Source organism: Anopheles arabiensis, chromosome X (assembly GCF_016920715.1).
Source record: "Anopheles arabiensis isolate DONGOLA chromosome X, AaraD3, whole genome shotgun sequence".
NCBI classification, from domain to species: Eukaryota; Metazoa; Arthropoda; class Insecta; order Diptera; family Culicidae; genus Anopheles; species Anopheles arabiensis.
This window is the reverse complement of record NC_053519.1, coordinates 22,397,635-22,412,393: the sequence shown is the minus strand read 5'-3', so window position 1 is coordinate 22,412,393 and position 14,759 is coordinate 22,397,635. Positions and strand designations below refer to the sequence as shown.

Genomic DNA, 14,759 nt, shown 5'->3' with positions numbered 1-14,759 from the left:
AGTTCCGGACACAACGTGGACAAGTGCCCTGTTTTATCGCACGCATAACACCGCCGCACCGCCATCCATGATTGGTTTCTATGGCCTGTCGTTCCGATATCCGCATGCCGGCCTTCTGCGTGCACAGTAGCGGACAGCATCGCGCGCTCCGTCCGCGCCGGTGCGTGGTTTGTAGCGGGACGTTCCGTCCGGAAGTTGTTTCCTGGCTTGGCCTTAGGTTCGTAGTAGAGGCCAGCTGATCTAATTCGTTGCGGAGTGCCTTCCACGTAGGGATCTCCTGAGCATCCAGGCGGCGAGTGATCTGAGCAGCGGTTTCTTCGTCCAACTTACTCAAAACGAAACTCACAATCATACCATCTTCCACTGCTGATGCGGCTTGATCCATTTTGCCAGCAATCTGGCGCGCTGACGAGGTCGATGTTTCCACGGCGTCGATAAGCCGCATCAATGCCGTTGAAGACGCTGCTGTCAATTTCGGTAACAGCTGCTGAAAGTGGCCGAGAAATGCCACGCGCTTTTTGTAGAGGCGTTCCTCAAGACGTTTCCACGCGTCTTGGAACGTCATTCCAGCATTTTCAAATGCTTCGCAGCTGTTACGGGCTATTTCGCACCGTTCAAAGCATTGCATGAGGAAGGCGCAGCGGTCTGCATCTTCTTCCAATCCAGCCACGCGTTTGTTGAACCGCCCCGCGAACGCGGGCCACTCCGATGGCGATCCCGAAAATTTGGGTAGATCTAGCCGTGGGAGATGGTTCTTTTTTGCAACGGCCGGCAGCATCGTCATGTCGAGTGCTGGCGTCGTAAATATGTTAGCTGGCGCGCTACCTCGATGCTGTGCTCGCTGTCAACCGGCGTCGTCATGGCTGAAGCACTTGTAATATTTTATACACTTTACACGAAGCACTACACTCGCGTTGTATCACGTCGGGGTCACCAAATGTTTTTTGCACGAAGCCGCGACACGAATATTTCCTCATGAATTAGGTACTTTCTTTCACTAAATTGTGCGATTAATCACGAAAGTAGTATATTGCGAATTCACTGCGAGATTTATTTTAATATAGATATCACTCGCGAACACGTCTTCACGACCCGATGGCCTTCGAACGAAAGAGAACGATCTCCCGTTGCTTGATCCTTTGATCACTCTCTCGCCGGACGTTAGAGATCGCGTTCCTCTTGCATTACACGTGGCGGCGATACGTGTCGTCACGCGATTGGTCGAGAGAAAGATTATAGTATCAACGCGTTCGAATTCGTGTGTGAATAGATTCACGTTCGGGCTTATAGAACGAACGCATTCTTCTTATAGCTTATAGCGAATTCGGCTTATAGAACGAACGCAAGTCGACTTCTTTCTCTGTTTCGAGTGGACCGTTTTATCGGTCACCACTGTGGTTAACTATAGTCCATGAGGAGCATCTTTTTCATACATTCAAAGCCGACATGGGGTGCTTCTAACATATGGCAAATTGCCTGCAGTTTCGGTCTGGTGAAAAAAACTACTGGAGCGAGAGTGTATCGCTATTTTGCGGAACGGGAAAGAAGACATGGATAACAGAAGCTTTCTCGTTCTAGTCAACACACTATCAGATCGAAAAACCATGCTGATTCTCTGAGTAGGAGAATGAATTCCGCACCGCGTGCGGTGGTTTGCTGCACACTTTCATGATCGGTATGGGAGAATTTCCGCACGGAGAATCAATACTAGTGTTGGGAATTTCGTTAAAAAAAGGAACGGAACGGAACTAGTTCATTTTACAAAAAGAACGGAACGTGAACCTGGGGTGCAAAAGAACCGACCTAGAGCTTAGAAGCCGAACTGTCATCCGGGGGGGGGGGGGTCATCAAAACTGTCATAATCATCCCAGCGTATGGGGGCACGATCCATTCGAGGCTTTTACCCATGCCGATGTTATTGAGTGCTACGAGTTGACGATTGTATCACGAGATTGACTAATTATTTGAATTTCACTTACTATTAAAACAAATAGTTTTTTCACACAAATTGTTTACAAGATCACGGCACTCAAACGGTTGTGGAATGGAACAGCATGCTTCAATCAATTCGAATGGCCAAATATTGGAATCATGCCGAGTTCCAAGATCATGTGGACATCGTGGTATAAAAAATAAATACATTTTATTTTGCGTTGTTCATACTCGCATATTATAATATATCTTTTCCAACCCGTTCTGCCATATGAGTACAGATTTAAGTTTTATAATAGTTATTTGTCTAGTTAAGACAAGCTAATTATAACAAAAAGTATGATAGATGTTACAAATTGCACCATAATACCAAATGCAATTCCATTTTTGGTTTCGCTTATCACCGATTTTTATAAACGATACGCGACAAAGTGCGATGAATATTCCTGTGAGCATGGGAGAGTGCACAGGCAACACATACTGTATGCGAGAAAGAGTGAACAGTTATTTTGCATGCAGCAAGCAACAGCCGGACAAAGCCGGTTTTTTCAAAGAACGGAACGCACGAACGATAGCACCTTGCTAACAATATTGAAGCGGCAAAGACCGGAACGGAACGGAGTGAACGAACGAAAGAACGAATTAAACGGAACGGAATGAACGGAAAGAACGGAATGAACGGAAAGAACGAAATGAACGGAACGGAACGGAATGAACGGAATGAACGGAACGGAACGGAATGAACGGAAAGAACGGAATGAACAGAACGGAACGGAATGAACGGAACGGAACGGAATGAACGGAACGGAACGATTTTGTATAAAGGATCAGAACGGAACGGCCTACATAAAGAACGGAACTTTTTTACTAGGTTCGAACTGGAACGGCCAACACTAATCAATACCGCACCGCTAGCGTGCGGAGATGTATCGCACACTTTCATGGTCGATAGGCAGAGCGTCCGCACGGAGAATCAATACCGCACCGCTAGCGTGCGGAGATGTATCGCACACTTTCATAGTCGACAGGGAGAGCGTCCGCACGGAGAATCAATAATGCACCGCTAGCGTGCGGAAAGATGTAAAGATTGGAATGAATCATTCAGTACATGTGTGTTTGTGCATGTGTGTGTATGTATGTTTGAGTGTGTATTGGTGTGTGTGTTCGTGTCACAAGTATGTCGTTTCGTATGGATTTGTTAGTAGTTTTTTTTTGTTTTTTGGGTTAGGTTTTTGTTGTAATTAGCAGGACCACCGCCCTCGCGAGTAGTGATCCCTATTCAAAAATGCAATAAGCTCAGTTCTTGATCTTATTGCCGTCGCCAACAATGACATTAATCATGCGTTGACGCATCGACATCACCAGATTCTGGATCGTTTTCGGTGGAATATTGCTCCACACCTCTTGCATGTGGTCGAAGAGTTGATCCAGATCTTCCGGTATGTTTTTACCCAGCCTCTTCTTGAATATTGCCCAGAGGTTCTCAATGGGATTGAGATCCGGGCTAAGGGCAGGCCACTTCATTGTTTTGACATTATTGTCAGCAAGCCAAGTTTGGACAGTCCCGGAAGTATGCTTCGAGTCGTTGTCTTGCATAAACATCCAAGACCGAGGAAGGTTTTTCCTAGCGTGTGATAGTAAATGAGTATCAAGAATATCTCGATACCCAAACCGATTCAAATTACCGTGGATTCGAACCAACGGACCCATCCCATAGTAGGAGAAGCATCCCCACACCATGAGACTACCACCGCCATGCTTAAAAGTTTTGAAGCAGTATTTTGGATCAAGAGCACAATTAACAGGGCGCCGAACCAACCTGCGTCCGTCCGACCCCTGTCGATTGAATTTCGACTCGTCTAACCACAAAACCCTGCGCCAATCCTCCTCATCGAAGAACATGTGCTCAATTGTAAATAACACCCGTGCGTTTTTATGCGCAGGTGTTAAATTGGGCACTTTGCGTGGCACTCGCGCGAGTAGCCCTGCACTGACCAATCTTCGCTGAATTGTTCTCGGCGTCACCGCCAATTTCAGTCTGCCTCGGATCTCTGGTGCCGAGCTAAACGGATGATTCTTCGAAATGTTAACAATCTTACGGTCTTCCTCCGCCGTGGTCTTCCGAGGACGTCCGGGTGACTTGCGCGTTTCGGTTGTCCGAAGCGCGTTTGCCACAAAAGTGCGCGATCGTTCCATCACGAACTCGATCGTTTTGCGCTCAATGCCAGCAGCCGCCATTTGCTTTATGACATGGCGCTGATAATCGGTACAATAATTACCTCGACCCATTGTTACTAACATTGCTTGCTTGGACCGTCAAGAACGCGCTGGTTAAAAACTTGGACACAGCTGATCCCGTGCTCTGCCTGCGTTCTGCTTCTATACGTGATGAATTACATCGTTGTAGAGCAGCGAAAAAATCGTATGGATAAAAACTATCAATGAGTAAGCGAGTGAGTGTCTACCCATTCAAAACGAGAACAGAATACTGTCGCGCTCATGAAACAAAACGTCCATTGAAAAGAACACCTGCGCGCTCAATGCACGCACACTGTTTCCCATGCGCACACAACGTTCAACGCAGAGATGCACGCATGCCTTTCAATGGCGTGCACTAGGTGTTTCACCTGTGAGGGAATGCCGAGTTCATAGCTATTTTGCGCGTTTCCATTTCGCATCGCTATCGCATGCACATTCATCAATCAGCACACCTGCGTTTTCGTCTGAGGAACAAGCGCTGCTGTCGATGCAAACTTTAGCTTTTATCCAAGTGTGAACGCACGCTGTTTCACATGATAACACACATAATCAGAATGCTTTAAACGCAATATGAAATCATGTCAAGCTACGTTTCTTCAGACACAAACCCTTTTTGTGTGCTGATAAATGCCAGTGTATATCATTCAGCAGAGCCCGTCACCCCATCACGTTTACATACACTATGCTCAACACGGCTTTGGCTCGCACGACATGTATCCGTGATCTGGGGGTGCTACTCGATTAGAAGATGTCATTTCGCCCTCACATTGATAGCGTTGTTGCGAAGGGAAATCAGCTTCTTGGTTAAATTACCCATTAATTACCCAGTTTAATTCCCATGTGCGTCAAGTCTGTTTTCTGTGCCATCGTAAGGTCGTGCCTGGAGTACTGCTGTCCGATCTGGTGCCCGCTTGGTGTTGGAGACATCAATCGCCTCGAAGCCATTCAACGGAGACTCACCAGGTACGCGGTTCGACTCCTTCCTTGGCAATCCCACCTACCATCAGCGGTGTCTGCTTCTCGGACTTGAACCACTCTGCTCTCGACGTAAAAACGCCCAATGCCTTTTCATATTCCGGCTCCTTAACGGAGAGATCGATTCCCCGGCATTACTAGCCAGCATAAATTTGTTCGCTCCCTGTCGGATTCTTAGATCCAATTTCCATCTCCGTGTATCGCGTACCCGCAACAACCATAGCCAGGGACACCCCATTATACGTATGTCCCTCGAGTTCAATGAAGTGTTAGATTTGTTCGATTTTAGTATGTCAACTTCTACGTTCAAGGAGAAATTGCGTCTACGTCACATTTAATGTTAGCCAGAGGTCTATTTATATGTTATAAATGATCATTGTCATATATATCTTAATTTAATTATAAGGTTGCCGATTAGACACGATGGTCCGTCGGTTGTGTATGAAAAAAAAAGAAATAAATAAATAAACCCGCGCGCTTGGACACACACACACACACACACACACACACACACACACACACAAACACACACACAAACACACACACACACACACACACACACACACACACACACACACACACACACACACACACACACACACACACACACACACACACACACACACACACACACACACACACACACACACACACACACACACACACACACACACACACATACATACACACACACACACACACACACACACACACACACACACACACACACACACACACACACACACACACACACACACACACACACACACACACACACACACACATTTCGTGTGGTGGCAAGAAGGGGAGCGCACAGAGGAACACTCGCTGCACTAGTGCGAGCGAGACACCGATACCCGCATGCCGCTGCGAGAAAACCAAACTGAGCGCGCAGGCTGAAAGTGAACGCACACATTCACACATGTGTAATTGTGTGAGTGCAAAAACTGTGTAGAAACCAAAACACGCTCGCGGCTCCGAGCAATTCCGCGAATTTCCAACCGTCTCCCCATGCTTCTACATGCCCCTCGCCTGAAAGTCGCACACTTTTTCATTCTCATTGCTAGTAGGGATCCCTCGAGGGGCTTCGGATCCCATCCCATTGCAGAGTCATCTAGTATAATTTCATTAAAGTTAGATTTATTATTTTCGTTATTATTAAGCTGGTTTGCGTAACACGTAGAGTTGCGATATTTCGTGTGTGTGCGACTAACCTGTGGTAGCAATGGGAAAATTCCACTAGTCTATTGAAGTTTGAGTTTGGGTGCTGTTCTTGTCGTGGGTTTGTTGACCTTACGGGCAGGGCATCCGTGGAAGCTAGCTGTATGATGTTCTCCGCAATTTGCACATTTAAGTTTAGTCGGCGCTATTCTGCCGTCTTGATTGGTAGTCATTTTGCTTAGTGGGCACATATTACACGCACGCTAACGTTCATACCTTTTGTACAGGAGTTTGTGTAGTAGCGCGCTACACCTGTAGCGACGATCAGTCCATGGACGTTTCCTACTGTCTTATCGCAGAGGTACGCGGTGTTTTTTCGCTTGGTTGCAGTGGTAGTGGAGGCGATGACGGGGTCTCTTCTTCTTCACTTAGGATATCGTATGAGTTATTCAGCGACACCTGAAGTAAGTACTCTGGATTTGCACGCTGACCCATACTATGAAACCGCGACAGCGAATTCGTTGAGCCTCCACGGCGAGTTTTTCTTTTGCGGGGCTATCTCGGGTGGTGGAGCGCATAGGCGTTTGCGTAATTGAACTGGAATGTTTCTCTTTTGGTGTTTTTTTTCTCTCAGAAGATAAACTGTATTGCACTATTACCGAACACATCCGAACAGGTCGGAGGCTGAGAGTGATCTGAATCCTTAAACCTGTTTGACTAATGCATTTCGTCAGAATCGTTTAGATCCAGTTTCCGATCACTGCCTAGTTCTAGCTGACTTTCTTTTTCATAATTGTATTTTTTCTTACTCTTTTTCCTCTTTTTTCCCTCATTTTCCTCACACTATGTTATGTGATTATAATTTAAGTTAGATCATAAGCAACTTTGTTAAGTCAATAAACTGACAAATATATGAAATGAAATGAAATGTGTAGCCGTGAGAAAATTTTTCTGTGTCTCTTTTGCCTTGTCCTTGCCTTTCGATCCAGATGAGTAAAGCATGCATACCTTTCGCGTACGTTCGTGGTATAAGCCTATCTCTCTTACGTTAATGATGAAGATATAATCGTATGCTATCGGCTCAGCAATTCGGGCATCGGCAGGCCTGTGGGCGTCGTGTGTACGCAGGCATTCAGAGCTACTGCTATTACGATCAGTTTCTGCAAAGGTATCAACTTCTCAAAAAGTTTAGTCTATCATTAGCCATATGATCAGAGGCACCCGAATCTGCGTACCACAGTACTTTTCCTGTTTCTATACCACTGCCGTGGGCAACCATTCCAGCGAAAAAAACACACTTTCTTTTTGGAAACATTTGCAATACCTTTGCTTGGGTTAGTCTGATTCGTTTTCTTATTTAGGCAATCTACAGCTTCCTGGCCAGGCTTGTGACACACGAAGCATTTCATCATGTTCATCGCACCTTGGTTTTGGTTTTGTTTGCTAAGAAAAACATCCGCCTCGCGCTCAGAAGCAGCAGCTTCCATACTAATCTTTTATTTCCTCATCCAGCAGTTGACATATGACAAACTCGAGGGTCAAATTTTCTTCCGGCATTGTTTTAAGCGCTGTTACGATTGTCGAATATTTTGGCCCCAAGGTTAACAGCAATTGGCATACAATGTCTGTTTCTTCCATCATATCTCCCGTGGCTTAATATTGACGAACAATCCGATCGAAGCAATGAAAATGGTCTTGTAAACTGCCCCCTTAATTGCGAAACAATAGCAATTTCTTTTTCATGTGTAGTCGTCTAGCGATGCTTCGCCGCTCAAATATTTTTTCTAACGCAATCCAAATTACTCTCGGGGTAGCTTTGTCCTATACATATTTTAAAATGCTACCGTGCATTCTCGATATACAGGGTTTCCCACGATTTATTGGTCAGTTCCCATGATTTATTGGTGCGTTCCCACGATTTTTTGGTCGTATCCTATAGATTTTTGGTTCGTTCCCATATTTTATTGGTATTTTCCAATTGGATATCAATACAATTGGACCAACAAATTCTGGGAAACGACCAAAAAATCGTGGGAACGCACCAAAAAAATATGGGAACCCACCAAAAATTGATGGGAACCAACCAATAAATCGTGGGAAACCCTGTAAGAAGCGATTCACATCGTCGATTCTGCTTCTTACGTTTCTCATATAATTTTTCTTGCACCTGGGTAAAAGCATTGTTATTTTCTTGTTTGATCTACAATTCTTTCAGTTCCGCCATTTCGTTCAGGATACATAAATATAAAAAAAAATATGGGAACCCACAAAAAATTGATGGGAACCAACCAATAAATCGTGGAAACCCTGTAATGGATTCAGGAAATTTTAGCACTACTGAACCAGTTAAAGCCAGTACCGTAGAAACTGCACGATCTACCAGAGCGGTGGAGAGACGTGCGAGCTCAGTACTGCGTTCATGGTGCTGGGCGCGATGCAACAGAGAGTGATCGGGTGGTGGCCGGTCAACGAACGGATGTGCAGGTTGAGGATTTGAGGCAGATTCTTCAACCTGAGTATTATAATTGTGCACAGTCTGCATCTTGGGAGTATCGATGACGAGAAGGAGGCCTTCTATACGCAGCTGGAGGGGAAGTGCGACCGCTGCCCAAAACATAACGAGAGGGTCGTAATCGGAGACCTTAATGCTCAGGTCGGACATGAGCCGGCATATAAACCAACGATTCAAAGCTTTAGCGTCCACCAGCTGACAAATGACAACGGCCTCAGGCTGATAAAATTTGCTTCCTTCAAGCACATGAGCATCCGCAGCACCTTCTTCCAGCATGCACACCGCCATAGCTACGCCTGGAGAAACCCGAGGAGTGATTCAAATATCCAAATCGACCACGTTCTGATTGCTGGAAGGCACTTCTCGAATATTATCGACGTTAAAACGTATAGAGGCGCAAATGTCGACTCGGACCATTTCCTGGTCATGGTAAAGCTGCGCCAGAAACTCTCCGTGGTTAATGACCAACGGAGTCAGGCTACCCCAAAGCACAACCTGGTCCGGCTGAAGTGTGCTGATGTGGTGGAGGGGTATGTGACAGCGCTCGGGGAAGCGCTACCGACCGAGAACAACATCGCCGCGATGCCCCTCACAGACCATTGGCGTATGGTGGTACAAGCCATCAGCACTGCAGCCGAACACAAGATCGGATGCTTACTACGTAGAGAGAAAAAGGAATGGTTCGACGAAGAGTGCAGACGAGTTGTATCCGAGAAGAATGCAGCGCGCGTCCGCATGCTACGGCATGATGCCCGTCAAAACGTGGAGAACTATAGATGACTGAGAAAACAGCAAACCCTGCTCTCCCAGCCCAAGCAGCGCCGTTTTGAAGAGTCAGACGAACAGCTGCTGGAGCAGCTTTCTCAGTAGGGGGACACTAGTTTGTTTTACAAGACATTAAAGGAGGCACGGAGCGGGTTTGCTCCTAAAACCGCAATGTGCCGGGATGCGGAAGGAAATCTCCTGACGGAGGAGCGGAAGGTGATCGAAAGGTGAACGTGCTACTACGAAGGACATCTGAATGGATCAGAGCCAGGAGAGGCTGGCGCAAGTGGCAGAACAAGGCAACCTCCACAGCAGCAGCTCAGCAGTAGCAACAGCGACAGCATCGGCGCAGACGAGGAGGTGCCCCCGCCATCTCTGGATGAGATTGCCAGCGCCATCAAGCAGCTTAAGAGCAATAAGTCTACCGGTAGCGATGGATGTCCGAGTTCTTCAAGATGGGGCCGGAGAGGCTTACCGTCGAAATGCATCAGCTGATCGTGAAAGTCTGGGAGTAGGAGGAACTACCGGAGAAGTGGAAGCTGGGTGTCATTCACCCAGTCTACAAAAAGGGCGACAGACTGGATTGCTGACCCCTTGCTACAAATTTTGTCGGCAGCTACCAAGCTGGGTTTGTTGGAGGCAAATCCACCACCGACCATATTTTCACTCTGCAGCTGATCCTCCAGAAGTGCCGAGAGCGTCAGATCCCTACGCACCACGTGTTAATCGACTTCAAGGCGGTTTACGATACCATAGACCACAATGAGCTATGGAACATTATGCAGCGGTACCACTCTCCAGGAAAGTTGATCCAGCTGTTAGAGGCTACCATGAGTGGGGTCCAGTGCAAGGTAGCGAACTTGACGTCGTTATCGTTCGAGTTTCACAGGGATCTGAGGCAAGGTGCAATCGCCCTGGAAGGTGTCATTCGAGGCGCGAGGCTAGACAATGACATCCGTGACGTGATCCTCTACCGATCTCTCAAATTTCTTGGCTTCGTAGATGACGTCGAAATCATCGGCAAGACAACAGCGAAGGTGTGTGAGGCGTAAACCCGACTCAAACGCGAAGCATCAAGAATTGGATTGAGAATCAATGCGACGAAGACGAAGTACATACCTGCTTGCCGGAGACTCAGACCACCAGGGAAGTAGTGTTTTAGTTGATGGTGACAATCTCGAGGTAGTCACAGCCGCCAACTAGACAACTCATTAACCAAAATTCTTGTAGGGGTTGGGGGAGGCATGCATTGCAACTGCCACCGCGACCTGGCCAAAGGAGTGGGAGGATAAAAAACCCGGTGATTCAATTCAACCGGAATTGTACGAGGATAAGGAAGGGCAAAGGAAAGGGAGGAGATGAAACAAATTAATCATCAAAGAGCGTTGCTGTAGCTACCAGCCAAGGATTCGTAAGCTGTGCCGAACTGAGGATATGAAATAAATTTCTGCTTCAAACAATTTGCTTTTAAAATCGCATTAATTTACTTTTTTTTGCGCTCCTCATGATTTAAAAACAGTCAAGCTTTTCTAGCGATTGTTCGTTAAATAGTTACATTATTACATGGTGGCTTCTTATCGAAGGAAAATTGGGAATGTTCAATGATATTTTGCTTGAAAGAGTAGAGCCACGGATTGCATAACTGCGGAGAAATATATTTTGTAATGTTTTAATGTTTCTAGAAACAATTGTTCAGTCGGGTAGAGGTTTCATCCGTATGAATTAAATAAAAAGGTAATTTTCTCCTCTTAAATATAATGTTTTGTTTTATTTTTAATATAGGTTGATGATGCTCATGTTAGGCAGTTACATCACAATTCTAAAAATAGTCACCGGTCGAAAGTTCAACATGGCCTCGGACAACAAATTCCTGTTTACCACGGGAAGGTTATCGGTTCTGGAATCAGTTCTTCTGGGAGTAGTAGTTTAAAGGAACTCAAGCAACGCACTAAAGGTAATTTCCAATACATGGATGATTTTATATAATTTTTTTACGATTTCTGTACGAATCTTCCGGACTTGGAACAGTTCTGTAGCGCCAATTTCAGCTCGAACGACTTTACAACATGCCGGTTATAAATTCCTCATTTGTACCGTCTCACCGAAGAAAAAAATGACTATTCGACTGCGTTTAACTTAATTAGGCTCGAATGCGTGTATAGGACGGCATGAACGCGTAGGTCGTTACGCCAAGGAGAAGAAGATCGGATATATTATTGTACTAGCCAAGGCTCCGGAATATTGATTGTCTCCCAGAAAGAACATTTATAGGATTTCGAGTAGTTTTTTTCAGTGAGCAATTTCTTGCATTTTTCGGAAGTTTTCGTTTCATTTTTTAAATAAATTTTGATTGCCCTTTAGCGACTTAATTATCATTAATTATCATGCAAAATAAATTCGAGCAGTCTGTGAGCTTGCAAACGACCCCGCTGTGCAAAGCGACGGAAGAAATCATGGCGTTCGGAGAATTTTCTCATGCCTTCTTTTTCCCTCCAACGGCAAATTTGTCAAGCACCTCGTCGAGCTACCCGTCCCTGACTGCGCCTCATACCCCTCGCCTGAGCGTGCTGTAGAAGGTTTGGATGTGTTGGTGCATCAGACGGCCGATCGCTGTCAGCCGTTGTCCGTGCTTTTTCCCTCCATAGCGCTATCTCTTTCTGGCGTGTTGCTCATGAGTTGCTGTGGCGCTTAAAAAAGCCGTTAACAAACATTGCGGCGATGAAGATGAATTTTTACAAATCACTCCAAAAAAGCGCAATGTATTCAAACGCTGCAATGTAAAAATGACTAAGGAATCGCTACCTCACGCTAGAGGGTGTGCTGGGCAACGCGCAGAACCCTAATTTGCATTAACACCGAGAGAGAGAGATCGCACTGCATTAATGAGAGAGATGCATTAATGCATTAATGAGAGATGACGCACCGAGAGAGATGCAATAATGAGATAGAGATCGACTGTCAAACCGAGTGGTTGTGCCTTCCTTGTGCTCCTGATTTTTGATGCTGTTTTGCCGTGTTACTGCCTGATTTTCAACATTTGCAACATTGGTGCTGCTGAGTTGCGTGTACTGGCTAGTGCGTACCTAGTCTCCTGTTATTTCGTCATTTTTGTCGAGATATTTGGCTTCGTTCCTGCTCCTGTCACTCATCAGTTTGTGCTGTGTCATCGTTATGCAGTGCTCAACCTGCAATGCACCCACCGATAGTGCAAATTCGGTGTCCTGCGCCGGTGTTTGTGGTTCCAAGCATCATAACCATTGCACGGGTTTGTCCCGTGATTCTACTCGTGAGCTTGGGCGGAATAATCAATTATTGTGGTTGTGCAAAAAATGTAACGAGTTTCGCAATGGCACAAACTCACTTCTCACAAGTGAGATAGCAGCGCTATTCGAGTTGGTGAAAGCAGATATTCTCACCACGATTGACTCATCTCTCTCTTCTCTTAGATCGGCTATCAAGAGCGATTTGCTTCCCGAGATCCTCGCTCTCGCTGATAAGCTAACAGCCATATTAGCTAAGCCGTCTGTTTCTCACGCATCGCTAACGCACACGTCCACTAATGCATCGTCACTCAACGCCACTAATACCAGAACGACTAAAACAGCATCCACTCGCCGTACATTTACCAACTCAATGGAGCTCACTGCAGATATCCAACAAGCAGCGAACGATAACATATCACACGATCGAAGCAAACGTGCATGTGATATGTACAGTGGCGGATTTAACGGTACGCGGACTGAGCGGCCGCGGGGGGCCCCGTCAATGTAGGGGCCCCGTGTATGGTAATTCCAGCATATAGAACAGTGTGTACAGTAGTCTCAGCAAGAGCTAGATAGGGGCCCCATGGATGAAGGGGCTCATAAACTATAGGGGCCCAGAACAGGGATTCTGAGCACCCCCCCCCCCCAGCAAACCATGAAATTGTGTTTGATTAAAACCTAATGCAACCCCCCCCCCCCCGCTCGACACCAACCGGGGGGCCTCCACTCCTTTTAACGCTTAGGGCCTCCAACACCCTAAATCCGCCACTGGATATGTAGCAAATTTCTTTCCCATTCCGCTAGCGGGCGCAAGTGGAAACAAAAGTTGAATTGAATCCATACAAAGGAGGATTCTGGATTTGTTTATTACGGTGCGCGTATGGTGCTGCACCTGCCCGTCCAGAATCTGGCGGCTTGTTGGCTTGGAGGCGTTGTAGAGACCGTGGACGGTCTGCGAGATTTAGAGACAGGGAACGGTTCTGGAACTTTCGTTAGGAACAAGGATGAGAACATTTCTTCTCTTTCACGCAAGGGTCAAGAAGGATATAAAAAGCCGCGATCGGCCGGAGCAGATCAGAAGGTTCTGGCTCGGCTTACTGTGTCTATCGTCGCGGAATTGAAAGTGAAATAAAGGCTCACAGCTGTGTTACAATTTAGCGTTATCATGACGCCGATTGACCGGCAATGCCTTGGAATGGGTTTGGATCGGTAGGGTGTCATGTTTTGGTCGATTGCATTCCGTTTATATGTTGCGCCACAGCGGGACACCTGACAGCAACAAAGTCATGACAAACTCTTCCCCGGGTGTGGACTGTTATGCTAAGTTCTTCTTCTTCTTCTTCTTCTTATTATTATTATTATTATTATTGTCATTATGGCCTACGCGACCGTGCAGGCCTTTTCAGGACTTGAGTACCACGTAGCCGGATAGTCAGCCCTTGCTACGGCGGACGGTTCATACGCGGTTAGAACCCACGACGGGCATGCAGATGTGAGGAATGACGGCGGTGCCGCGGGACCGCTCCTATCCAGCGGGTAACTTGCATACTGCCACATTGTCTCCTTCCCGATGCATACGCTGCAGGCAGGAGGAAGGATGCACCTCCACAACAAAAAAAAAACACCGTCATGAACCAGCGGCGGATCTAACGGTAGACGGACTAGGCGATCGCTGAAGATCTCTAGTCTGCAGTATGCCGTATGTCTACAAGTGGACAGAGTATTAGCGACAAGGGCCGCCGGAAAGATGGTCGTTGGGGCCCCGTCACTGGAGAACCTTCTGCACCTCACCCCCCCCCCCACCCACCGGCAACAATTTTAAGACATGTACTTTTATTTTATTTGTATGTGACCGATGATCGTAGGTGTTCCTTCGCCAATCCTCACCCCCC

At 46.5% G+C, this 14,759-nt stretch overlaps 1 protein-coding gene across 1 annotated transcript in view; it reads left to right on the top strand.

Annotated features, from left to right (window-relative positions):
* The window catches only part of LOC120906732, a 187,879-nt gene that overhangs the window by 108,886 nt on the left and 64,234 nt on the right, over window positions 1–14,759 (top strand). The window contains exon 8 of the mRNA XM_040318633.1: window positions 11,387–11,558. Coding sequence (XP_040174567.1) covers window positions 11,387–11,558 — 172 coding nt within the window. The remainder of the gene's footprint in view (window positions 1–11,386; window positions 11,559–14,759) is intronic.